The sequence below is a fragment of the Meriones unguiculatus genome, chromosome 19 (genome assembly GCF_030254825.1).
Source record: "Meriones unguiculatus strain TT.TT164.6M chromosome 19, Bangor_MerUng_6.1, whole genome shotgun sequence".
Lineage (NCBI taxonomy): Eukaryota > Metazoa > Chordata > Mammalia > Rodentia > Muridae > Meriones > Meriones unguiculatus.
Genome location: NC_083366.1, coordinates 52,465,563 through 52,492,492, shown reverse-complemented (window position 1 = coordinate 52,492,492; position 26,930 = coordinate 52,465,563). Strand labels below are relative to the sequence as shown.

At 43.8% G+C, this 26,930-nt stretch overlaps 1 protein-coding gene across 3 annotated transcripts in view; it reads left to right on the top strand.

Annotated features, from left to right (window-relative positions):
* F13a1 (coagulation factor XIII A chain) overlaps positions 1-26,930 on the top strand; it is a 194,481-nt gene that overhangs the window by 16,811 nt on the left and 150,740 nt on the right. For 2 of the 3 annotated variants that reach the window (XM_060372377.1, XM_060372380.1), the window contains exons 1-3: positions 5,757-6,087; positions 7,773-7,920; positions 20,307-20,495. In XM_060372377.1, the coding sequence (XP_060228360.1) occupies positions 7,791-7,920; positions 20,307-20,495 (319 nt within the window). In that variant the 5' untranslated portion in view covers positions 5,757-6,087; positions 7,773-7,790. Of the gene's footprint in view, positions 1-5,756; positions 6,088-7,772; positions 7,921-20,306; positions 20,496-26,930 lie in introns of those variants that run through there. The other variant, XM_060372378.1, reaches the window with a different exon arrangement.

Below are 26,930 nucleotides of genomic sequence, written 5' to 3'. Positions count from 1 at the left end.
GCTGGAGATCCGTGAGTAAGTGGTAAAGAAGCCTAGGTTCTAGCTCTATCACCGCAAAGCACCAAATCCCTGGGGTACACAAATATGTGCATGCCTTCAGGGCATAATAAGCGAAGGCAGCCCAGCCGCCCAAAGTTGCTGGGAAGGAAGGTGATCGGGAACCACTCACAAATGAAGGCCGCGCCTCGAGTAGCCAACACAATGAGTAGACAGCTGGTGTAGAGAGCTGCCTTCAGCATGGATTTACTATTTCCTGAAATGAAAAGATGGAAAAATACCGAGGAGAAAGGAGGTATTTGTCACAGGCTTCCTGGGCCTTTCATTGTCAGTATGAGCCTTTGAAAACCTCGTTAAGAGCTTCTTTAGGAGAGAGAGTGCATGTCAAAGGTCACTTACTATGCTGGCTGGTTTTGTGTGTCAACTTGACATAAGCTAGAGTTATCAAAGAGAAAGGAGCCTCAGCTGAGGGAATGCCACCATGAGATCCAGCTATAAGACATTTTCTCAATTAGTGGTCCACGGGGAAGGGCTCAGCTTAATGTGGGTGGTGTCGTCCCTGGGCTGGTGGTCCTGAGTTCTATAATAAAACAGGCTGAGCAAGCCATGAGATGCAAAGCCAGTAAGCAGCACCCCTCCATGGCCTTTCCATCAGCTTCTGCCTCCAGGTTCCATTCCTGCTTGAGTTCCTGTCCTGACTTTCCTCCCCAACTTGCTTTTTGGCCATGGTGTTTCTACAGAGTGACAGAAACCCTGACTAAGACACTTACCTTCATCACCTGCTCACCACCATGGCTGGAACACAGCTGTAAATTTTTCAGCCTCCCTCTGGACCTCTCTGCCATGACACCTCCTACTGGAGTGGAAAGTTTCTTCTCTGCCACTTCCAGCAGCAAGGGCAGTGGAGGAGAGAAGCTCTCCCAAGAGGTAGACTTTGATCCTTCAGGTCAGAGACCAGGGCATCTTTGTACAAGGCCAGTTGTTATTAATAGCACCCCTCACTTCTTTCTGAAATCCAGTTCCAACCAATGAAGGTCTTATTAAGTTGGGAAAAAAAATAGCGGCATCTAGACATGACTGAGTTCTCTGTTTGTTTGAGATGTGAAATTTTGCGAGTAAATCAAACAGTGTTTGCTGGAACATTCACTACCTGAGCAAACACAGGCCACCTCCTGGAATTTTCGTGCTGGAGAAAAATGGTGGGTTCATTAGTAAAAGTGTCAAAATCACAGACACAAAAACACAGAATTAAGGAGTTAAGGTTTGGGGGTGGGGTGGGGGTTGTTTTGCTTTTGTTTTTCATCTCAAACACCTTCTGTTTGCTCCTTAGTCCCACAGGCTGTTCTGTGTTTCTGATGGGAACTGGAATCCCTGAGTGATGCGTTCAAGCATTCCTGTCTGCCCTTGGGATAGGCAGGGTGGTCCAGCTGTAGCTTTCTTTGTGTTTCAGTCAGTAGGACACTGGGATTATGGCCTTTTGCTGTGGAAGAGTGAGAAAGTCTCAGGCTCATGCAGGAAGAGGCATGCTGGTCTCTTTAGTGGTCCAGTGATGCCAGGAAAGTGAGGTCAAAACAGACTGATTCACTGACAGTTCTTCTTGTTCTGGGCCATAACTGAGGCCTCAGCTGGCATCAGTATCCAGAAAAGGAGCTTGCTGGCTGGCTGTCCACTGATGGGAGCCCTAGAGAGCACCTAGGGGCTTCTCCACACTCTGTCCTGCCCACTCTGTGATGGAGACTGCAGAAAAGAACCCCACAAGCGACATCCAAACTGGCTGTTGTCTGAGACCTGGATTTCAGGAATCTTCCCCGCGTTCCTTGGCTGATCAGTGCCACCCACTGTGACTACACTTAACAGAACTTCTTCTTCATGTAGACCACCTGCTTCCTTATCAGAGTCTAGGCCGTGGTTTCCAACCTTCCCAATGCTGTGACCCTTCCTCATGTGGTGACCCTCAGGCATAAAATCATTTCTGTTGCTACTTCATAACTTTATGCTACTATTAGGATTTTTTTTTTTGCTACTGTTATGAATCGTAATGTGAATGTCTGTGCTCTTCCATGGTCTTAGGCGACCCCGTGAAAGGGTCACTCAACTAATGACCAATTCCCTGGATCAATTCCCTGTAAGAATCCAGGGCACAGAATCTATCTCTCTGATACACACAATGACACGTCTGTGGTCGCTGCTGTGAAGTCTGACCCATCCTATGCGACTTGCATGGGAGAGAACCCGTCATCCTGATTTCCTGTGGCCCTTACCCATGAGTCTTTTTGCTGTAATAAACATATCATTGGAGCTTATGGGGCACTGATAGCTCTTAACATAAGAGGGTGGTCTTAGGGACCCTAACACAGGGACATGAGTCTTACTGCTATTTCCTAGAACCCTTTGCCCTCTGTAGGCTAAACGGTTTTCCGCTAAGTTCAGTAAAAAGGAGGCAATTGAGAGATATTGGACAGGGAGAAATAATCAAAAAGACATATTGGACTAATCCCGACCTTAAACCTTGCTTCTAGTAATGACTGACTCTCAAGCCCCCACCAGACAGACCCATTGGAATCCTCAGCCAAATGCTGACACCAGCTACCCCGTTTCTAATTGCGGGGTTGACTCACCTCCACTGTTTGTCCTCCTGCCTCTTCTATCAGCCTGTATAAATAATTCCTCTGTGTCAAGTTCTCTCTTTAAAAATACATAAAGTGGTTTTCCTTTTCCTCTTTTGACTCGCGTGCTATAAATGTCTTCTTCACGCCAAGTGAAAGGCCGTCAGATGTAAAAGACACCACACCATCCCCAAAGACCCCAGCGTCTGTTTACATAGGCAACTTCTGTATGTATCATTTGCTGGTTCAGCTCAAGGTTCATTCTATGACTAGAAACTGTTGTTCTGTCTCTGAAGCCACACGAGGCAATGCTCTAAGATATATGGGACTCAGCCACCTGCTAGGCTTGATGCTCCTGACACCGGGTTACTGACTACCTTATGAGCCCAGGAAATCCATCACATTTATAAGTAATACTAGATTGGTGGTGGACCAGTATTAAACTAATGCATACGTATACCCACTGGGCTGTGAGTTTTGGGCCAAATGTGATGCCATAGTAATGTCTGTGAAGGGACAAGCACATCTTGAATGCACAGCTTAAATAAAGGGCTGACTTCTGTGTAATCCGATGTAAGATGTGCAAGCATGGCCACTCTCGTTCAACTCCCTCACGGGTCTACCAGAGCACCGTGGCATCTTCGATCAGATCTTCTTCTAGCACGCAGCAGAGACTGGTGGACTCTGCATGGATGTCTTCAGCAGCCTCTCTCTGGCTGGAGTCCCTGTTGTCCAATGGGACACCAGTCAGGGAAGTGACCCTACGAGTGTCAGGAGTGTCGCCATTAGACAAGCTCCAGCAGGACACCCGAGACCCTGAAGCTGTGATCGGGACTGTTGACAGGGAGTAATCTTCTAGCAAGTGGAGAGGGATCAGAGAAGTGTATTTCTGGCTTGAGGCACAGAGTAGGAAGTTTAGTGATCCCAGTAAGGTGGGATAAGGAGTGGGGACAGGAGGGAGAAGACATGACCTGAGAGCGTGAAATATCATACAGGATCTTTTTTCAGTTGATGATTAGAACTTACTTTGAAAGCAAAGTTAGTTAGCCATGGAGGTGCTTTGGGCAAAGAATCTGGATCCAGATTTGATCTCTCCAGGGCTTCCTGTGACTGCACTGTGGAGAAGAAATTGAAAGGGTTAAAGAGGTAAGTAGGTTCAAGACGAATTAAAAGATAGAATAGGAGACATCCAGTGAAAGATTGGATTTGAGGCTCGGAGTGGGATTGCCTGGAATTGCCCCATGTCTGGAATTTGTGGCCGTACTCAAGGTACTGACAGTCACTGAGATAAGGAACTGTATGATAGGTTTTCAGAGAAAATTTTATCCCATCATGGAGACAATAAGTGTGGGCTATCACTGGGGTGTGTCAAGAAAAGATGGCCAGCGGGCAGGTAGTGAGGAGGGGAGGTCTACAGCTCTAGAAAAGACCATGGCTTGGCACCTAGATCTGGGAAGTTCTAGAAGATACATGGAGTAAAACTGTCAGAGTTGCTGGGATGATAAAAGGATAGCATGCTGCCCTGGAGGGAATGGCACAGGGCGCAGTGTCCCAGAGACCACAGAGAAGACCTTCAAGGACAGAGTGGGCAAGAGAGCTCAGTACCTCAAATGATGAAAAACTCAGTCTTCTTCTTTGGCTTGCAAACAGACATTTGGAAGTGCTCTCATCTCAATGTGGCTTCTCTTCTCCAAAACTCCGCTTGAAATTGGTGCCTCAGTGTGATACCATTGAGGGCTGATTAGACCTCTAAGAGGTGGGTAGGCCTTTAAGAGAGATCAGTGTGGCTCTTGTGGGACTAGGTTCATTACTCTGAGGTCAGTTCACTATTAAGCGAAGCTGCCCTCATATTTTCTCTTTTCCAGTCACTCCTATTTTCCCTCCTGCTTTCTGCCTCAGGAATACGCAGTATGAGGTAGACAGAGTCCTTCTTTTCGGCCTGCTGCACCTTGCAGTAGACTTGATAAACCTGTCCCCCTTCTCCCCCCAAAAGATGAGAAAGCACAAGATCTTTGCCAGAAGTTAAGAAGATGACAATGTAATGTTTTTGGGCTTCTCAACCTGCAGAATCATGAGCTAAATAAAACTTTTTTTTAAAATAAATGTCCCAAATTCAGGTATTTTGTGGCAGCAACAAAATGTACTAAGACAAATAGCTGTTTTTTTGTTAGTTTCAATAGCATAATGAAGGTAGAACCCAGAAGCCAGAGGCTTGGTGATAGCAGGGGGAAGAGAGATAATTTAAAAAATGACCAGAAAGACATGAGTTGAGAGAAAGCTTTTCAAAATGTTCAAGGGACTCAAATTGAAATTGTGTCAATGCTGACAGGAAGCAGCTGTGAGGGAGCTGGAGCTTGAAGCTGCCAGAGGAAGAGAGGATAAGAGGCACAGCAAAGCCCTTGGGAAAGTAACATAAAACAAGGCAAACGTTTGGTTTGGACAAAGAGGCAGGAGGACTTTTCCATTTCAAGGATACGCAGAAGAAAAAAAACTTGATAAAATTAGCTACAAGTCTACAGATATGGGACAGAGAAATGGGGTGGGGAGAGTATGAATTCCTGACTAATAGCATCTCTTGTTCCACTTTGAAATTTGAAGATCGTGTGTGTCAGGATCAGACATCTGAAGACAATGAGTGCACTGAGGAGGACCTTTGGTTGAAATGAGTAGTACTTATACATGTGACAATGTCAAAACAAAAGTAGGTAAAGTCTGGGGAAGAAAACTTCCTTTCCTTTCTCTGTAAGTCTTGAAGACACATCAGAATGGCTTTAACAGAAAACACAAAGTGTTTCTCACTTGTATGGCACTCTTAAGGGCATCTCCTCATCTGTACGGGAACTGGATACCAGTGTGGCTGTCCTGCAGGAAGTCCTGTGGTTTGGCTGGGGCTGGGCCTGGGGCTGGGGCTCTGTGGGTAATTCAAGGAGGCAGTTTTCTTTGCTCAAGAGGGACTCATTGCTCTTGCTTTATGTGTGGTCACAACTGTCTGTGTGACCTGTCTGTGAAAAGGCAGATCCTCCCTCCTGCCAGCTCACCACCCATCTGCATGGCAAAGCATTTCTCCACAGGAAAAAAAAAATATGACACTTTAGCCCTTCTGACCCATCAGGAGGGCAGGGGAGAGGCTGGCTAACACCACAGTGCCATTTGCCAGTTACTAGTAGCAGCCAGAGAAGGGAGAAGGCGACTCTGGGGATGGGGTGAGGAGATGACAACATGGGATCTTGGGAGCAAAGGGGTTGTGGTGGCAGGAAGGGGAACACGCTGGAAGAGTACATGGAAGCTCCTAGAAACAGATCTGCCCCCTCCACCAGCTGTCAAGAAAGGGGAGGAGAAATCCTCCGGGATGGGCAGGAGGGTGGGAGCCGTTAGGAAGTTATTTAAGAGCCAACTTTCTGGTCACTTTGCCTGAGTCCTTTTGAGGAAGTACCAAGAGGCACACATTGAACCTACCCGAGCACCCTCTCAGGAGTGCGAGCAGGTAAGAAACCCTCAGAGCAGCTCCGTGCAGCCCTGCCCCAAGCTGTGGCTGTCCCCGTGTCCCTACATTCTACATCTCTAGAGGGATGGGGAGGTCCCTGAGGCAGCCTGTCTCTACAGTGCCAGTCCCTCACCTCTTTAAGAGGGGCCTCTTTTTGAACTCCACCAAGCTATGGCTGGGCTGGTGTAGATGACTTTTAAATGGGGACAGGAGTGGAGTTGCTCCTCTAAGGGCAGGTCCCCTTTCTAGGGGAAGCCAGCTGTGGAGCAAGGACTAAGGTTAAAGGAGAAGGTAAGGCCACCTGGGAATGCCCACCTGACTAGAAGACAGCAGGATTCGTTGCCCTGTCCCGTTCACTCTTTCCCTCATCTCAACAGGGGACTGAAATCAAGCTCCTTTCCCTTCCCTGAACTGACCAAGAAGGACAGCTCCCCACTTGGCCTCACCCAGTGGCTTGCACTTCCTTTCTTGACCATCACCTGGAATGTTCCAGTTCTCTGCTTGTCTTGCTCTCTCCCAGAAGGCTGTCTGGATGGCCAGCACTGCTCCCTACCTCCTGCTGCTGGCCTCTAGTGACCAGTCACTCTGCCTTTGCAGAAGACTGACTTGTTTTTGTCTTCTCTGTCATTAAACCTTTTTCAATAAACTCTTCCTGCCTCAGCTCACATGAGATTATCTGTAAATCACCAAAGACATCTATAGATACCCACACCTATGCTGTTTCTTTATAAGCCCCTTTCTCCTCCCAAGAACAAATACTTTACCAAATGGTCCTGTGCTTGGCCTTGCTTCTACTGCTCCACTCATTTCTAGAACAGCCTAATCAAGTTGGTTTTATAATTGCAAGGGTATGCCTGGTTTTTGCAAACAGCCAGATAGTCAGGGGTCGCTGCCTGGTGAGCCAGGTGAAGAGAGCTCAGAAACAAAGTCCCCCTTGACTTTGGCCAGCTGGTCAACAAGTCCTTTGGGCCCTGAAGGTAAGGTGTGTAGCCTTTAGACTGGCTGGTTGCCTGCACAAACTCTGAGGGAAGGGGAAGCAGGCCAGACCAAGATAGAACACAGCCTTCTCACAGTTCAGCTGGACATGGCCATGGCCTCCATTCCACACACCCAAAGAGATTTATGTATGACTCTTTCAAGCTCATCTTAACCCCACTGAACTGTAAACTCTCAGGAAAGAGACACTGTTTCCATTATACCTACCTAAGTACTAAGATCATAGCCCGGCTCATAAGAAACCAGCAGTCAACAGTGAGGAAATTAAATGGCCGATGAAACAGGTTAAAGGGATCATCCTAATCCGGACAAGTTTAAGCCTCACAGTGACTTAGCCTGGCGAGTCTCCATGAGATGAGTAGGGGGATGTGATTATAAACACACAGACTTTGGGGTGTCGCGGAAAGGAAAATTCTGCTGTCTGAAAACTTCAAAGATTTTCTTTGCTTCAAGCAAACACTCTTTCCTTTGCTTTCTGTACCTACTGACAAACGGGGAGTCTCCCTGAGATCCTGAGCAAGCGCGCTCTGTCACTAGGTTGATTCTCCCTGCCACCTCCTGGTTTTCACTTATGCGTGACTTACAACGTGTTGCCTGGCCACTGCCACGCACCCTTCGCATCCCGGCCTCTCCTTTAGAGAGTAGTACTCGGCTCACATTCCTCTCCCTTCTCTTCTCCCTTCCCCAAGGATCCAGTAAAGCCGAGAATGTCAGATACTCCAGCAACCACCTTTGGGGGCAGGCGAGCAGTCCCACCCAACAACTCCAACGCAGCAGAAGCTGACCTCCCAACTGAGGAGCTCCAGGGCCTGGTGCCCAGGGGTGTCAACCTGCAAGGTAGGAGGAGCGTAGCACTGTATCCGGTAGATCTGGGCCTCCTTTCCCATGGTGGATATGTGTGAGAACCCTCCTCCACTAAGATCTACAAAACAAATGCCCTCTCTCAGTCTCTGGTAGCCACCCTCAGTTAAGATTCCAAAACCCTTTCAAGCTATAAAAACACCAGAGATTCCGGATGATGGTCCTGGTTTTGGCATTTACTGATCCTGTCATGTAGAGAAGCCATGTCCTCTTTCTACTTCTCAATCATTCTTTTTACTCGGTTCTGTATTCACTCAGGTCCTCTTTCACCCCTAACATTCTGTGCTTTGGAGAATGTTCTCTATCTGGAAGATTCCACTTCTAAAATATTGTGGCTGCGTGTGATTGTCTGGCTTGCAACTCCTTCCTTCTGCCTCCTCCGTCCATGGCTGTGAATCTCACAGCTGGTGAGAGGTGCCAGATTCTGACAGTAATAGAGATGGAAGTCCTCTCTGTGTCTCCTGAGCAGCTGGGATGGGGGGAGCAGGCGAGGCAAGCTGCTTCCTCTGCCTCATCCTGAGGGACCTGCTCTGGGTGCAGCAGCCACCAGCTGACCTCCTCTTGGCCCTGTCAGCTGTGACAAGGTCCAGGTGCTGTCACTGGTTTTTGATGCAAGAGCCATTCCCTTGGGGAATGATCAGGGACATCCAGGCTCTTGTCCCTGAATCACATCTAGCTGGATGATGATGGAATATTGTTTATGCACCAAAACCCAGTTTTACTCCTGTGGGCTCTCGGTGCTGTGTTGCACCGGGGATAAACATCTACTTGCTGAGGTAGGTTCAGACAGTCACACAGTGGCTTTTAGTGCCCAAGAACTAACTTTCCAGCTAAATGCCACATTGCAAACCCTGACATTAAAGTCACAGAACTGGGGTACACAACCACCTGGCCTCAGTTTCTTTTGTTAACAGGTTAGGAAACAGGCCTAGGGCAATCAGTTGATTTCCTTTTGCTTCTTTGCTGCCCAGACTAAAAATCTCTCTCTCCCTTTTTTTAAAGAATGCAAATAAAATTGGAAAGCCTGCAGACAGCAAGCTATCCCATGGGTCACCTTGGGGTATTCAGTTTTCTTGTAAAATTCCCCTCTGGCAGAGAAGACACTTTGCTCTGGAAAGGAGTGCATTGACTCTGGAAGAAGTCAGCCATAGGAAAACAAGGAGGAAGGGGCTCAGGGCCCCGCAGCAGGATTAATGAAGACACACACAAACCTCCATGCATGTGGTAGAGGATGCAAAGAATTGCTGGTCTCAGAGGCAAAACAAAAACAAAACAAACAAACAAACAAACAAACAAACAAAAACCAAACCCAGCTCCCTTCCCCCACCCCCAAAAATCCCAATGAAAAATCTAAGTGAGTCCTCAAGCCTTAATTTTCCCAAACAAAAAATAAGCAATGTCTCCTGTGCAGGGTGCTCCTAAGGACAGGATAAATATTGCCCACAATAGCATCTGACCCACCACCCTTGACCAATGATGGTCAGCTGACTGGAATATGCAGACGATCCTTCCCCATCAGAACTGCACTGATGGAGAACCTAAGGAAATGGTAAATATGAGCCAAATGTTGCCAACGACACATAACAATCACCGGAGCCTTTGAGTAGGGCAGCTGATTTTTTTTCCTCTTACCTAAGATAATTGGTTTTCTGTAAATGAGCCTTTGGAAGCAGAGATGGGGAACAAGTCACCCATTTTGAAACAGCAGTCTTTATGTACTTTGCAGTCCAATGTCCACAGCCCACAGGAAGCAGCCCTCACACAGGAAAGTGAGGGACCAGTGGCTGCAGAATGATCTGAAGGGATGGAAACAGTCACCCACAAATTGGATGACTCACCATGCCTAATCACTATAACTCATTAATAACATGTTTTGGTACGCGCTTGTTGAACGTTTTTTTTTTTTTTTTTTTCACTGAGTGCTGCGAGGGTGGAGCCTCTGAACTGATAATCATAGCTAGGTAGTCTCAGGAGAACTGGGCAGGAAAAGAAAACAAAACAAAGAAAAAAAATCAGCAGACATACTGTCTGAACCAGGCTATTATTCTACAGAGTTCGAATTTCTGTTTATTTGTCTAAAAAGCACAGAGTTGGTTTGGCACTAAATATATCAAGCCTCTCCACCAACAAAATCGCCTTTATAAAGGGACTAATGAATGCCGCGGAAGGCACCGGTTTGTGTAATCTTCTTGCAGTTCACCCAGTGGCCACTAGTGGACCCCGGGAGCACTTAGAGCTCCTCTTAGGATCCTCTGACTCCAGGATAACAGAACCTTATGACCAATTCTTTATCCCCACTACCCTCAATGGTAATTGTTTCGTTTTGAAAACTGCCCCTTTGAAAGTAACTGAGCAGATTAGAGAAGAAAGGAAAAGAAAAGAAAGAAAATGTTAATCTTTTCATTTTAATTAGTTCCATCACTTTGAATGCTGACTGTTACTGGAAAGCATTCATTAACATCCAGAATAAAACCACATATCTAGGATGTGACTGATGTGTATAATAGCCTGTCACCATAGCTGGGCAGACTTGGTTGAGAATTTTTTATTTGAATGAAGCAGGCCATATTCTCAACCACTTGGAAGCCTGAGGTAGCTGGAGAGATGGCTCAGAGGTTAAGAATACTGCCTGCTCTTCCAGAGGTCCTGAGTTCAATTCCCAGCAACCACATGGTGGCTCATAACCGTTAATGGTGAGATCTGATGCCTTTTTCTGCCCTGAAATCGTACATGCAAGCAGAACATTGTGTATATAATAAATCATGAAAGAAAGAAAGAGTAAAATAAAGAAAGGAATTAAGAAAGAAAGGCTGAGGTAAAGGATCACTTCAAGGCCAGCCTGGGCACCATAGCAAGAAACCCTTCTCAAACTATTATTTTATTAAAGTTTAAAAAAAAGCTTCACAAATTCACAAAACTTCTCTAAATACATACTATAGTATTTAAGTAAAACAGAAATATCTAAGATTATAATGGGACCTCAGTGGTAGAAGCAAGCTGTAGGCATACCTGATGTTATCACATACTTTTAGAGATCCTTAGTGTTCCCTCTGTGTCCTATAATAGGAAAATTGTCATGAATATATGCTCATAGTATTTAAATTGATATCAGTGTGTGTGTGTGTGTGTACTGGTGATGTATGGTGGCCAGACTTTAATGTTGGCTGTTGGCTATCTTTCTTGATTCTTTTTCACCTTGTATATTGGGGCTGGGTCTCTCACTTAAACCTAACTTATCAATTTGGCTACCTGCCTCCATGTCTGAAGTAAGGAGAAGGATCCAAACGATGGTCCTCATTGTCATGTGGCAAGTGCTTTTAGCAGATGAGCCATCTTTCCAGACACACATTGGCATCCGTTTCCACAAGACTGTTCAGCACATTCAGCTGGTGTTTCTGCAAAATCTCTCTCTACAGCCTTCCAGGTCTCAAGTTGTGGGTGACTAGAAATGTACCTCTACATAATACTGCTTCATCCTCTTGGGCTGTGGGACTCTATTACAAACAGAGTAGCCAATTACAGCAGTAATTCTAGTATTTACGTGGCAGGTCTACTGTGTTGGAGTCGAACAAGAAAGCAAAGATGGCCCGATGAACATTCAAATGGAGGCAGACCCAGCAGTTTTTAGGATGGTGGAATCTAGGTATTTTTCTGAGAATTTCTTCTCCTCTACCATTCTTTGCCAGCACTAAACCAATCTCTTAACCAGTTAGTAATCGCCTTTTCCTTGGAACCAAGGAGACTCTCTAGATTTAGGATTTTTTTTTTTTTAAAAAAATGAGAGGCATTCAATACATGATGAAGAAATGAAATTTTTAGGTTAAGTTCATCACTCACCCAGTTCAAAAACCTGTATTTGCTGTCACTGACATGTCAGAAGCTGTTCCAGAGTCTGTCTGGGGACAAAAAGAGGATGACAATCTCTGACATCAACTAGCTTTTGTTCTAACCACCTCCCAAAAAACAAACAAACAAACAAACAAACGAAAACCAAGCAAAGATCACTGAATAATCACTGATAATTGCAATTTAGACAAATTACAGTAAAACAACAGAGAGACACAGGTCTTGTGACACAGTGGAGTAGGAATATGCATGGGAAAAGCTTCTAGATGACTAAAACCTCTCAGGTGGATCTTATACAATGACAAAGAATGTTCCAGAAATGCTAGGCATGGCAGCAAAGACTTTTAACCCTGGCACTTGGGAGATGGCAGTAGAAAGATAAGTAATTTAAGTTCATTTTATACTATATGAGTTCAAGCTTAATCTAGGTGAATAGGAGAGTCTCTCTTTTTCTCAATAAAATAAGAAACAAAAGCAAGAGTCAAGCCAAGTGTGGTGGTGCAAGCTTAAAACCCCTATGCATGTGAGGCTGGGATCATGATTTTATGATCAGTCTGTGCTATATAGAGATGATATTGACCACATATCAAATGAAGAAGAAGTGGTGGGGTAGAGACAGGGCTTCCTAGATAAGAGAGCTTGATGTATAATTATGAGGACCAGACCCTACTTCCTAGGTAACTAATTAGGTACCCTACATGCCCCTCTAACTCCAGGTCTTGAGGTGAGAGGAGAGAGGAGGATTGGTGAAGTTTGTCTGTTTCCAACCTAACTGAGAAAACTTGAACCTCAGCCTCAAGGACAAACCATATCTTAAAGAAGCACACATAAAGTGCTTGAAGATAGCACCTGAAATCCTCGTCTGGCCTGCAAATACATGCACATGTATGCATACCATTTCCCTACACACACACACACATACATACACACACACACATACACACACACTTCACCTGTCAGGGCAAAGAATAAATAATTCTCTTAAAAGATGAAGGAAAAAAGGATAAAGAATACATGGAAGATTATTTTCAAAAGTGGTAAGAGTTGGCTATAGAACAAAGAAAAGATAAGCCTTAAAAACTTGGCAGGAGTCACACTATAATGAGCATTGAAGACCCTACTTTCATTCCATCCCACAGAACACAGGGGACTTGCTGTGGACTATCAAGAGCAGATTTATGTTTTATAAGACTAGTTATCATAGTAAAGAGAACATTGAGAAGAGATATTTCAGGCTAGAGGAGAGGTAGACCAGAAGGCGTTTAGCCCTGCAGAAGGTGTGAGTCTCATTTCTCTTATTCTAAGATTTTTGAAGCATTTTAGGCTATAGGACATTTTAGTAGCAACAGTTTAAATAATAGCTGCTGAATAAAGATGTCTTTAATTGTTCTAATTATACTTTCTCCTTCTGAGTTGACAAAAGATGTGTGAGAAAAAGCTTTCTTCCTCACGCACAGCATTAATGCCTATAGATTAGTAATAACGTTACCAAAGATTGCAGGGAGAACTCAGCTCACCAGGGAATTCCTAGAATATGAACCTAAACATTTAACTTATTTCAAGATTCCATCTGTGACAGGTATAATCATTCTCAGAAGAATATTTTTGCAACCCAGGGAGAGGATAATCCACTTTTTTTCATATTAGGGAGAGAGTAGGAGGACAAGGAGCCAGCTGACTCTAGAGAAGAGACGTTCTTTCTTTAACAGCCCATTTTCTGAGGTGTTTGGAATTAGACTAAATTGTGTTAGGTAGACTTTTTGAAAGCTGTCACTTTGAAAGGGCAAGCTGCCAAGTTCCTAACCATAAAATGACTTAAAAAAAAAGAAATGTCTTCCAAGTGAGCTGTTCCATTTTGCTAGGAGCTGAACTTGGACAGGGAGCTGTGAATTAATTTCCTGCTTGTGGTGAACGAGGCCTCAACAATGAAATAGCTCTTTCTATCTAAGTTATGTCTTGTTAGGCCGATAAACAAAGTACAATCCATCCAACCAGCTTAACAGACGTTCTCTGAGTACCGTGCACAGAGGAGGAGCATCAACAGGTAAATGGGCATTAGAATGCCTTATGTTATTCTTATACCTATGCTCATGTTTCATGGTAACCAACTGTTGTCCTTGCTATAACCATACACTGGAAGAACCTAATTCTGTTCCTGGCTTACTTTGTGGTGGCCAGCCATGATCAACCAGCGGAATGTTACTCATTTGATGACATTGGAGACCTCACCCCTTTCCCCAACACTAACTCTCAGCACTGTGATTTAGATGTAGTTTGGCCCCAAAGATTCACAAGCTAAAACCTGGTCTCAGTGTGGTGAAGTGAGAGGCATAGCCTAGTGGAGGGTCCTATGTCACTGGGGTGGGAGAAGGGTGTTGAGGTCCTCCTTGTGAGACCCTGAGCTAGTTCTCAGGAGCGTGAATTTTTATAAAAGATAGAAGCTGACCATAAATCACTCTCTGTGGGGCTGGCCACGATTTCTCATTTTTCTCCTATTGAGCTTCTGCCTTTATGATGGCATGCGCCACAAACCACGAGGCATTGTCCAGGCCCTTCATACGAGCCAGAACATGTGGTTTAAACTGTTGGCATCCAACCAATTCAGCTCTCTTCTCTCCTTAATCTTCTCTCTTCTCTCTCTCCCATCTCTCCTCCCTTCCTCCTCTCTTCTCTTTTTCCCCTCCTTTCTTCTCCTCTCCTCTCTTTTCTCCCTTTCTTCTTCCCTTTCTCCCTCTCATAAATTTCTCTTTTCTTTATAAAAAACCCAGCCTCAGATGTTTCTTACAGTAATGAGAAACAGATTAAAACACCTAGTGTTATAATCAGAAGGTTACTCTGAAGAGACGCCAACGTGGCTGTCATTTTCTACTTTCAAAGAATAAGTCGCCTGGTTTTATCTTTCCATGCATCTTACACATTTGACTGGCATTTTAAACATGTATGCTTTAAACCTTTTACCTATCAGGCGGCTTTTAATCTCTTGCACCTCAGCTAAGTTTCATTTTTATGTCTTTTATTCCAAGTCTCATTTTTTAAATGAAATACTTTTCTTAGTTTAGATTGTTGGAAGAAGGAATCTTAAGAGATTAGGTGAAGACTTTTTATTTAACTTGCCCTGGTTTCTCCTCTCTTAGAATGCAGCATTTTCCTATGAGATTTCCCCTTCTTTCCCCAAGGCACTGACTTATTAGGGTGATAGTATAATAAAATAAATAAATAAAAGATACTTGGAAAACATGTTTTTTATTTTTTTAATTCCATGCTTAACATTAAACATCCTCAAAAGCAGTGCAACAGGTCAAGTACATATATAAATACATACACATGCTATACACACATATGTGTATAAAACAGTGCAATAGGTCAAGTACATATATAAATACATACACATGCACACACACACGTGTGTGTGTGTATTTAGATTATGAAGTGGGTACTATGGATATGAACTCAGGTCCTCATGATTGCAAGTACTGCGTACCCATCTCCTAGGCCCTCTCTATTATGTTCAAAACAAGTTATATGTGTTTATTTTCACTAAGAAAAAAATCCCTTGCAAACCATAAGGGGTGTGTGTGTGTGTGTGTGTGTGTGTGTGTGTCTATTTTAGGCTTGATACACTCAAATTTCAGTAGCCCCTTTACCTCCTTTTTGTTCCAAACAGCATGAAGACATGGTGGTCTTATTCCAGTGTGAAACAAAAGTTCTCATACAGAGGCCTCAAACTCTGTCGTCTCCAATCCTTCCAACAATATGATGCCATTGAAATTGCTTGTCTTGAGAATAAACTGACTGATAAATGATATTTAAAGAACTGATAAATGATATTTTCCTCTATAGTTAATGAGACAATTTATTTAAAAATGAAAAAAAAAAAAACCAAACAAACAAAAAACAGGACCCAAATATTTAGGTGTGGAACTCATTTAAGTGAAAAGCAGCAATGCCTTCTGGGACATTTCTCACACACTTCCCCAGGCATGAGTGATGACAAGATGACCAGAGCATAGTCCTCTCCTCAAGGAGCGTCCAATCCTGTAGGTAGCATCACCTGTGTAAATGTAAAATAAAGTTGTTAATGGTGGTCTACACCTTCTTAAGAAGAGAAATGGGTTATTCAAAGACTGGAGTGGGGAAGGACTTTTCTACCCATAGAGTCAGGAAAAGAAAAGCAAGAAGAAAAAGAAGACAGGGGATGTGCAATGTCATGCTTAGGGTCAGGCAGGTTCCTTGAGGGTCTGCTTCATGATGGGATCCTGGAAACTGTTCTGTGTTCCCTGCACACCTTCCCAGACACTGATTTCTGAACTTTAGAGTCCCAGGGACTTCCAAGATGTTAGGAGCTACCGTTGCTGCTATTGCCTTCTGAGTGCTTAGCATGCGCCTGACCCCGTACACAGTACCCCTTCCACATTCTGCCCGTTCCAACTACACTCTGCAGATGAAGAAACTGGGTCCTAGAAAGGGTAGGCAGCTTGTCAAGGTCGTAAAGACAATATGTGGCAGATGTAAAGGGTCCTGACAGTCTGGCTCCAAATCCTGTTATTGCCAAAAATGGGCAACAGCTTCCTAGCTGTACTTCCACCCTTCAAGACTGACACCATCCCAACTCTCTTCCACTCTGTCCCCAGAAGAGGTTTAAACTTGCATGTATTGACTAAATAATTTTGTCAGGTTATTGTTTTGTATTCTCGCTAGCTCCTCAACACAAACTCTAAACCCCTGAACATGGCTGACAAGGCTTGCAGGAGCTGCTGGCCTTCAGCTTTCATTGTGCTCCTCAACCCAACCCAGCCAGCCTATTGTCTTCTAGCCTTTTATATGATCACTCACTATTTTCTGAGCCACCCTCCTCTGTAAGCACTCATCCCGAACTCTCCTGGTCAGCATTAACTGTCAACTTCATACAGCCTGGAATCACCGGAAACATGAGTTTCAAATGAGCATTTATCTTTACCAGATTGGTCTTTAGTTACATCTTAAAGGGTGGTCTTGATTGTCTTTCAGAGGGAATGAGGGCCAGCCCTCTGTAGGAGGGCCATTTCCTAGTCAGGAGGTCCTGGACTATATAAAAAAAAGCTACTGAGCTTATTACAAGCCAGAGCATAACTCCAAGTTCTGAACCCCAGCTTCCTTCAGTGATGGACTGAAAGCCAATTAAACCCTTTCCTCCCCTGAGTTGCTTTTGCTCAAAGTGTTTCATCACAGCAACAGAGATGAAGTAGAACCCTATTTTCTTCCTTTGTGGAAAATTTGCCTCCTCCGTTGGTCACTGCTTCTATCATACTTTCTCCAGAAAATGTCCTTCATCTCCCTTGAGTGAGGGGTTCTCCCACACCCCATTCCAGAACCCTAAACTCCCTTTATTATTTATGCTTCTTTTGGTTTTTTACCACTGTAGGCTTACTTAGCTTTCAGTTATGTAGCAATTGTCTAATTGTCTTCCTGCCTTGGATAACAGACAACACAAAACATCACACTATGGAAATCTGGCCGTAGCAAACAGTAAGAATACTGCATGCACACATAACATCCAAAATGATTGCAAAAGTGTGGAACAATAAACCTACTCTACCAGTAGGCATGTAGTATGAATTCATACAAGGCTTAAAGATGGAGCCACAAAGAAAAAAAAAAATCAGATGCATAAGTAAATATAGCCAAATAGCTACACAGGTGAGAGATCTGTGGGCGTCTGAACAGAACTGCAATCCGCTATCGATAGAAATGACATCAGAATGTGTTTTAAGGGTTTTGCTTCAGCAGATGCTTAATGTAAATCCAAAGTAAGATATCCGTATCCAATGATGCCCGAGCTTAAAAAAATAACCTTTTATTTTTACAAGTTGTAGTAGTTTCATTGTTGTTTATTAGAAAAACTACAGCCAGGATAATGCATTTTAGTTGAGGAAAAATTCTCCCTAAGGGAAACTGACAAAATGAAATCTATCATGAAACAGAATTCATTAAATTCTGAAAATGATTCCTTAAAGAAGAGGTTAAAAGTCGAGAGAGTTTTGCTCAGAGATATCTCCAAGTGGCCTCTAAACTCCAGGGTACCAGAGGGACAGACTTGCCCTGGATCCGTGTGGAAGTCAGAACCAGCACACCTGGTCAGAAAATCCACAGGGAAGCAGGTGACAGGGCATCTTGAGAATAGTAGAGCTGCATGAGAGTGGACTGTGTGTCCCATGAGGTAATGAGTTCCCTGTTCACACAGAGGCCAGGCTCCATGAATAGGGATAGCTCAACTATACCTAGAAGGTCTACCAAATGGTTTAGAGGTGTCTTTACCTCTTAATTTCAGCGAAGTTATGATATTGAGGGCATTCCTTCTACTGCTGTACAGGAATGGAAAGCTGATGAAACCATTTTGAGCTTTGGGGTTTTAGATGATATTGGTGATGATTAAAAAGAGGACCAGAAGAGTTGATCCATAAAGTCATTTTGGTGAGGATTTCCCATCTTGGTATGTGTGTGTGAGAGAGGAAGTGTGGGGGAGATAGAGGGAGAGAGACACATAGAGAGAAACAGAGACACTGAAACACAAAGAGAGGTATGTACATGTGTTTGTGTGTGCTCATGTGTGTGTATACATACTAGTGCATGTGCATGTGGAGGTCAGAGGTCAGCATCAAGCATCCTCTTGTACAATTAACCACTTTATTTTTTGAGTCAGGGTCTCTCTCTGAACCTGGAGTTAGATTGTTTAGCTAGCAAAGCTTGGGGATCTGCCTGTCTCTTAGGTTGCTTTAACATGGGAATTGTGGTTCTAATAAAGTCATAGAAGTTAGAAGAAAAGGCAGCATGGAGGAGAAGGACTCCAAAATTATACATCTGTAGCTTCCACTTTAAAGGAAAAGCGCTCTCCAGGGGTTGCTGTATGTTGACAAGTCTTTGAGATGACGCAAAAGTCCGAGTGTCTTGTGCTTTGCCTGCCTAACAGCACAGTCAGAGGAAACCATAAGTCCCCACCCTATGGACTGGCTTTCTCAGAGTTCCCGGTCTATGAGTCACTGTAGGTTAACGGTGCCACTCAGTGCCAGGGACAGCACCAGACCCATCCACTATAACTATAATCTTCGTAGAAATTTTCCAGGTAGCAATCTCCTCATCTGAGAGGGGAAGATAACTCAAATCTGGAAGAAAAATATCATCATATACAAGGAATTTTGAGACTTGAATTTTGACTCAATTTTACCCAAACCTTAACTTTTTTCAAGAGTGTTTCAGAGACTATTGAACATAAGAGTTCCAGAGAATCTTAACATACCCAACTTCTTCTTTTTTCTCTACAAGGGAAAAATAGAGTCTAAAGGGGCCGGGAGTCCTGTCTCGAGTTCACAGGGGTTCTGGGAGTGTTGCAAGAAGATGTCTCCACAAGGATTCAAGCCCAAGCTATTGTGCTTTCTGAATGCAACATGTCTCCAGCCATAAGAGGAAAGCATGCACCAAGTAGCCAGGCAGCTCTGAAAAGTGTGGCCAGGCTATCTGTCTCAACTTAATACATAGGACTCCAAACTTGTGTACACAAACCAGTTGACCCCGCTAATCTCCTGAACTACATTTCTGCCCTTCCTGTGCATGCTCATATGCACAAGGAAATGAAGAAAGGCAAGAAGGAGCTCCCCTTTCTCCAGGACTAGGACGTGTCAGATTATCTGCAAGTTCCTTTCACTCATGGAATCTCCTGTCACCATCATCTATGTGAGCCTCTGGGTGACGTTGTAGCCTAGCATGCAGGTCTGTAAAATAAGCGAACATATGCAAAATTACATGAGCAGCAGGCATAGAGTTGACATGTATACTCCTGACTCCAAAAGACAGGAAAAGCTTGGACATTTTGGCACCAAAAGGACAAGAGTCTGGCACCTACATGGCTCATTTAGGCAAGGAAGTGTGAGTCTGATTCTGCCTATGCCAGTGGATGTGGTCACATGTTGTCACACAGAGTGCAGCCTTCCTTTCTAGAGCTCTGTCCCCCCTCCTCCTTGCCTTTGAGGAATCAGATCTACTTTTAGAATTTCAGTAGGAGGACATTTGACCCTTCCTGGGGTAGGAGGGGAAGTTTGGATTAATGGCTAGCTTTGTCCCTTTGAGGCTTTGTCAGATTTGATTCCTCCCCTTCGAAAGATGGGGAAACTGATGTGGCGGTGTCACACAGGGAGGGATAGTCACAATGGGAAGAGCCTGGCTTAACAAAACCCAGCGTGAGATTTGAGCTGAAGACTTGAACTCTGACCCTCGCTTCTCTCTGTCTAGATCTACAAACCAGGCGCCCTTCTCTCCCAAAGTGAGTTAATCCTGTGTGCTGAAACAAGCTCGCAGGTGGGGAGAGGTTTAAAATGAATCTGTCTTCTACAGCCAAGAGGCTGATTCTTGAATCTGCTGCTCCCTCCCTTCCCTTGCAGCTCGGTCCAGCAGATTTTCTTCTAGAAAAATAAGCTTGATTATCGAGGGAGGGGCTAGGTCAAACACATTGAATGACTTCCTTACTTTGCTTTCTGCATGGACAGATTACCTGAATGTCACGGCTGTTCACCTGTTCAAGGAAAGATGGGACAGCAACAAGATTGATCACCACACAGAGAAATACGACAACAACAACTTGATTGTCCGCCGAGGGCAGTCTTTCTACGTCCAGATCGACTTCAATCGTCCATACGACCCCAGGAAGGATCTCTTCAGAGTGGAATATGTCATTGGTGAGTGCTGTCTGCCCTAACCAGGTTACCAGGGGTCACTGTAGACAGAGTTGGGCACTGGGTACAATTATTTCTAGCACCGTATTTAAGACTGACTGGAGGAGTGGTTAAATTGACCAAGCATCAAAAAATAGAAAATCTAGCATAGAAGCATATTTAGTGAAAAAAAAAATTATTGAACTGAGTGTTTTATTTTTCTGAAATGGCATTGCACAGTTGTGATTTGACTTCACAGTGATTTAGTTGGTTTCATGGGCTGGGAGAATTTGCAAACCTCAGCATCTGCTCTCCACATAGGCGACCCCAAAGCGAGTTCTGCATGAAGGCAATCTCTGATGAGAAATGAATGGAACAGTAATAAAACTCACTGGCCACTTTGTACTCTGCTCTTGAAGACTGACAACGTACATTTCCAAGGTTCCGGAAAGTACCATGTAGCTTTGTTTGGTCCTTTGATTCTCAAATTAATTTGATCTTGGTTCCTTTTTGCAAAATCACTAATATTTGGCATATTTTAGTAAATGTTTCCTGGCATTTATGGGTATTGAATAAATGCAGGCACAGAAAAGCAAGAGTAGCTCAAGGTAAGGAAATATGTCCACAGGACCACTCACAGGAGCTGAAGGAGAAAGCCAGGCAATCAGTGGGATAGTCTTAAACTTCAATTATAATCAGAAACAGGATAGTAATGCCTGCTGTCAGCATTTGTTTATTAAACAGCCCAATGAGGTTTGTAAAAAGAAACAATGCAAGAGGGATATCTTCTGTTAACAATGGGGAGTAAGAGTTAAACTGTATGTTTTTTGTTGGTGTTGTGTATATTTTTAGAAAACATAACAAAGTCAAAGGAGGGAAGGCATAACATTACTTCGTAAGATAGATAGACAGATATGAAAACTTAAAAATCATTCCCTTTAATCCTCTAGCATTAAGCACTTAGAAATAAAAAATGTTTCCTATATAATGGTACCTGCAATTTTGGAAGATCAAACTAAATATAAAAGAAATAGATATAAATCTAAATATGCGATATAAATACCAGTAGAAATCAATAAAAAGAAAAACATTCTCTTTGTTTTGTTGTTTTGTTTTGCCTTGTTTTGTTTGTTCAAGACAGGCTTTCTCTGTGTAGACTTGGTTGTCCTAGACTCTCTTTGTAGACCAGGCTGGCCTCGAACTCACAGAGATCTTCCTGCCTCTGCCTTCCAAGTGCTGGGATTAAGGGCACGTGCCACCTCGCCTGGCTCATAGTCTTAAAAAAGAAGTTTCAGTGTGTTTATATTTGTCTTTCCAGACGTTAGACAAAAGTTACAACATCCCCATAAACTGAAACACGAGTTTTGTGTCCAATTAACATGGTAACCACAGCTCATTCGTACTATGTAGTCTCACTACAGTTTCTTTGGGCTATCCTTGGGATCAACATGTGTAAAGGAGTTCAGGAGTCAGTGATGGGCAGAGGGAAGAGTTAGCAAGACAACAGCAGCCTCAGTAGACCCCGAGGTTTATAGCTGGACTAGATTCTTCAGAGTTGTTCCATTGCAAGGAAGGTTGTGAGCCCTCTGTCCCTGTACGTGGGCTGGTCCTTGGTTCTAGACTGCCCTTAGGGAAGAGCTGTAATAGAACACAGTTGGTTTCCTGTGTTGGCCAGCAAGACTCTAAGAGTGGGTCGGCGATAGAGAGCTGTCAGCCCCTACACCCTTACCAAAACAGAGAGGTCTGGGCACATACCACAGTATCTACTATGGTAAGAACTGAAGTCTTCAAACACACAAAAGAGAAACAGTATTGATTTTATTTCTTCAATATAAAGGAAGAAAATATATAGAGCATCTTACTTTTAAGATAAAAACCTGTAGAGTCAAACTAACATGTATTTTAAATCTTGTTTAGCCTCTTCATATTTTTAGCATTAAATGCTGTTCCATTGTGGCCCTTCTGAGAATTATTACATATCTGATTCCAAAGTTATCATCAATGTAAGAAAAAGAAAGTAACTGATTTCAACTTTCTACTGTTTAGTAGCCGAGAAGTCACCCACATGTGAAGGAGACGTAGAACCAGGGGTGGGGGATTTTTCTCCTGTCCAATTTTTGTTCCTATCATTCAAACTGTTACAGGGTCAGTGCAGCAATAGTGCTAAGACTGGGAGAGGCTGGAATTGCTCCAGCCCTTATCATTTTACTTCGGGAAGTGGATCTCTTCTGAAGGCTTAGGGGCTAGTTAGAAAGCTCGGCACTTGCTGCCAAGACTGAGGAGCTTAGTTAGATATTCAGGCTTCACTGGGTGGAAGAGGATAAATGGTTCCCACAAGCTGTCCCATCCACATACAAATGCATGCGAAAATACTTAAATTATTAAAAAGTGACAGGCTGAAGAAATGACTCAGGGTGTTGCTCCTGCGGAGGACCTGGGTTCAATTCCAGCTCCTATGTCAGTTGCTTCACAGCCACCTGTAACTCCAGCTCCAGGAAATCTGACACCATCTTCCGGCTTCTGCACACACCAGCATTCACATGCACAGACACACACATGTGCACATAAATAAAACTAGAATTAATCTTTAAAAAAAATAGAGGGTTGTGCACGATTAAATAAAGCCACAATATTACTTGAAATGTTCTTTTTGAAGAGCATTATCTACTACTTGCAGAATGTTATTACTATGTTAAAATCACACACACACACACACACACACACACACACACACACACATGCACACACACACGCACACACACACACACAAATCTTCCTGCTGATTTGCTTCCAGGCCACAGTCAGTACTTTTTATTATTGGTTCCTTCTGCTTTTCGGGAACTTTTGTCTGCCACACAACAGGTAACTACTGTGGAGTGCCCCTTCGTACCTGTCCTCAGAACCTAGCTTAGGGGTCTTATTTAGGAGTTATTCTGCCTTCTAACTAATTTCCTTCTCTTCCTTTCTTCTTTCCTTCCTTCCCTATCATCCATCTTCCATCTTTTCCTCCTTATTTAAATACACATTTAATGTTTAAGTGATTATTGTTAAAATATTTAAGCAAGATGGTCTTATGTGCACCGGTTTTCCAAGAAAAAGAAAAAGGTGTCCAGAAGAGCCCTCGGAGAGTCAGGGCGTTTCCTCTGCCGGCGTTTTGCAAGCTTGTGTTTGACAACCGCATTCATTAGCTGTGGGCAGACACAGCCAGCTGCAGTGTTAGGTGGGAGGCGTTAATGAATTTGAAGAGGTGGGTGTGGCTTTCTCTCTCTCCCTCTCTCTCCACCTCAGCCTGCAGCAATGATAAATCATGAAAGCTGGAACAGGGCGTTAATTGTGGCTCTGCTAACCTGTGGCTGCAGCTGGGACTTGAGAGCAGCTGGTGGTGTTAATTTGCTGTTACTTTAGGGTACTCTCCCCTTCTCCATACCTAGCTGAGAGAGAAAAAAAAATTATCCTTCTTTAAATCTCTACTATTATTAACACATATTAATTGTACAAACCAATAGGTTCTGCTGTGATAGTGCCACACACGTACATGCTGTGGCATATTCTCCCTCTCTTCTGCTATCTCCTACTCTTTCCCTCAACCCCTTCCCTTCCTCAACTTGTTCATCTTCTACTTTCAAGGCATTTTTTTTCTTTTGTTTTCATATACGACAGACAACATGACACCCATCTATCTGTGTGTGCCTTAATTTTAACATGGTGTCTTTTAGCCCCACGGTTTCTCCTGCATGTTACTTGATTCCATGTATCTTTAGAGCTGAATAGTGTGTGTGTGTGTGTGTGTGTGTGTGTAGCCACCTTGATCTAATTACCTATCTTGGCTGTAGTAAACAACATTTCAGTACATGTGGATTTGCCCTAACTTAGCTTCCTTCAGGTATGTTTCCAGGACTGGGATAGCCAGATCATAAACCTATTCCAGTTTTAATTTTTTGGTAGATCCTGCATCTGCTTTTCTACAGGGGCTATAATAATTTGTACCCACCAATAGCAATGTGTTCCTTTCCTCACATCCTGTCCAGTATTCGCTGCCCCCCCCACCCTCCCCATTTTGTTTTGATGATAACTATTTGGGCTGAGATGAAAAAGTTACTCCGAGGAAAGAATCCTTAGTTGCCTTCTTCACCAGTTTTCCCAACACAGGAGAAAACACTTACCCAGCCCTCTGGAGCAATGCTCTGATCCGTGAGCAATGTCCTCCTTCCTGGGCCCAATCTAGGAGCCCCAGAGGGTTGAGGCCAACACTTCAGAGCCTCTGTTGTCCTTTACCTCAGTCTCACAACAGCCCATACAGTCCCATGCTTCTTACTTCCAATTACAGCTGAAAGAAGAGGGAGAGAAAGACACCAGCAAGACCAGAGCCTCGTATCAAAAAAATCAAAAACAAAAACAAACAAACAACAAAAAAACAAGCATTTCACAGAAGCTACCAACAAAGCATGCATGCCTCACTTGCTCCTCTTCAGTGAGGAAAACCGCAAATGCATCCTTTTTCTCTGGTTGTATTAGTCACTCTTACATTGCTGCTGCCCAAACACAAGAAGACCACTTAAAGGAGGGAAAGTGTCTTCTTACCTATGATTCAGAGATTTTGTTCAGATTCCTTGCCCCTGCTGACCTTGAGTCCATAATGGAACATGTATGGAGGAGGTGGCAGTTCAATTCACCTATTGTAGACAGCAAGCAGGAAAACAAGAGGAGACAGAGGGCGGGGTATAACCTATGAAGACAGGCTTCTAGTGCTCTACTCCTTCCAACTAGGCCCCACTTCCTCAATTGTGCAGAACCTCCCTAAATGGTACCTCACCACCCAGAAACCAAGCGATCAATACATCAGCCTGTTGGCACATTGGAGATTCAATCCATAACACTAGGTGCCTTCAGAGGAGGTGGCCTATGAAGCAGGCTAGATTCCCCTCCACATACATCATCTTGTGAACACACAGGGCCAGCCCTTCATAAAAGTACCACGAAAGTGAGTCATTTGTGACTGCAGCCACCAGGTGCCCAAGCATTTCTACATATCTTGACCCCTACCATGCATCCGAATGTTGTCAGCAATACTTCAATGCCTCCGTTTCTTTCATTTCTTGAGTAGCAGGGCTTCAGGGTCTAGGATGGAAATGATACTGAGAAGTCTCATTCATGATGGTTAGCTCCAGCACAAAACATGTGGCTGTAGAACATCAATATTGGAGGAGGGATGCTCAGAGGGTAGAGGATGAGAGCCTGGATGAGGGCAGCAACTGCAGAAAGAAAGGAGTAATGGGATTCAAGAAATACTGAGGAGGCAAAACATATAAGGTGGGTGTGAGGTAAGAGAAAGAAGGAGTCAAGTGTAACGCCCATGTTCTTTAGGCTGTGATGACAGAGAAACAGGAAAGAAACCTGAGTGTGGGAAGCGAGGATGCTGGCAATGTTTCCCACTGGTGATGCACTGGCAAGGGGTATTTCAGTGCAGAGTGTTGTGTAATTTCCCATGCACTTCTTCTGGCACCTTTCTGGGCACTGCATTATGGCCACCTCTTTTCACATGGCATCAAGATTGAAATGATTAAACAAACATACCCAGGTGAACCTGAAAAGTACCAGGACTGCTTTTAAGGGGTTCTTGAGTGACTTTGGTGACTACATATTCAAAGACAGTCTGAGTATGAAGTGGAAAAGTGGTGTCTGATACGGCAGAAAGAGACTTAGATAGCATACACATGCAGATAGACAAGTTGATTCAGCAAAAGTTAATCATGTAAACAGGAGACAGGGACTCAAATCTTGGGGGAAACCAGCTTTAAAGGAAGATGCCAGAAACTGGGGTCCTTGAAGGGAAAGCAAAGGCCAAACAATCTGAGAATTAGGACAAAACCAGGTTATGTACTAAGACTGAGAGAGATAAGTTCCTTAAGAGGACAAGAATGACCAAGGTTAGAATTTCCCACTGGACTCAACAATTATGAAGACATTGATAACTTGGGTGACAGAAACACTTGTAATGATCTGAAATTAAATGAGGTGTGACATAATAGGTAGGTCAAAAGCAGGAAAGTAAAATCTCGGTGGTAACTAGAGACACGAGTTAGAGGGATGGCATCTTGGTTTGGTATTTGTTTCAGAATGGAGGGGCTTGAATGTTGTAGGCAGAAGGGGAAGAACAGTCAGGGAAAAGGCCCGAGAATCAGAGAAGGATAGAGTAATAGAATGGGTGAGGGGTGAGAAGAATGAAGAATCTTTTGTGCTCACAGGACGCAGGGTAGAGTTAGGAGAAGTGTGGTTGCTTTACATAGAGCTATGAGATTGCCTTGCAGTGTGCTCCTGACCCCAAGTTAGTCAAAGTCATGAGGTAAACAGGCACTGCAGGGCCTCAGGGTAGCAGGGGACCCCCCTCATATCTACATGCCAGGCCATTTTACATTGCTAAAATAAAATGCCCAAGGCTATGTACTTCACCGGGAAAAG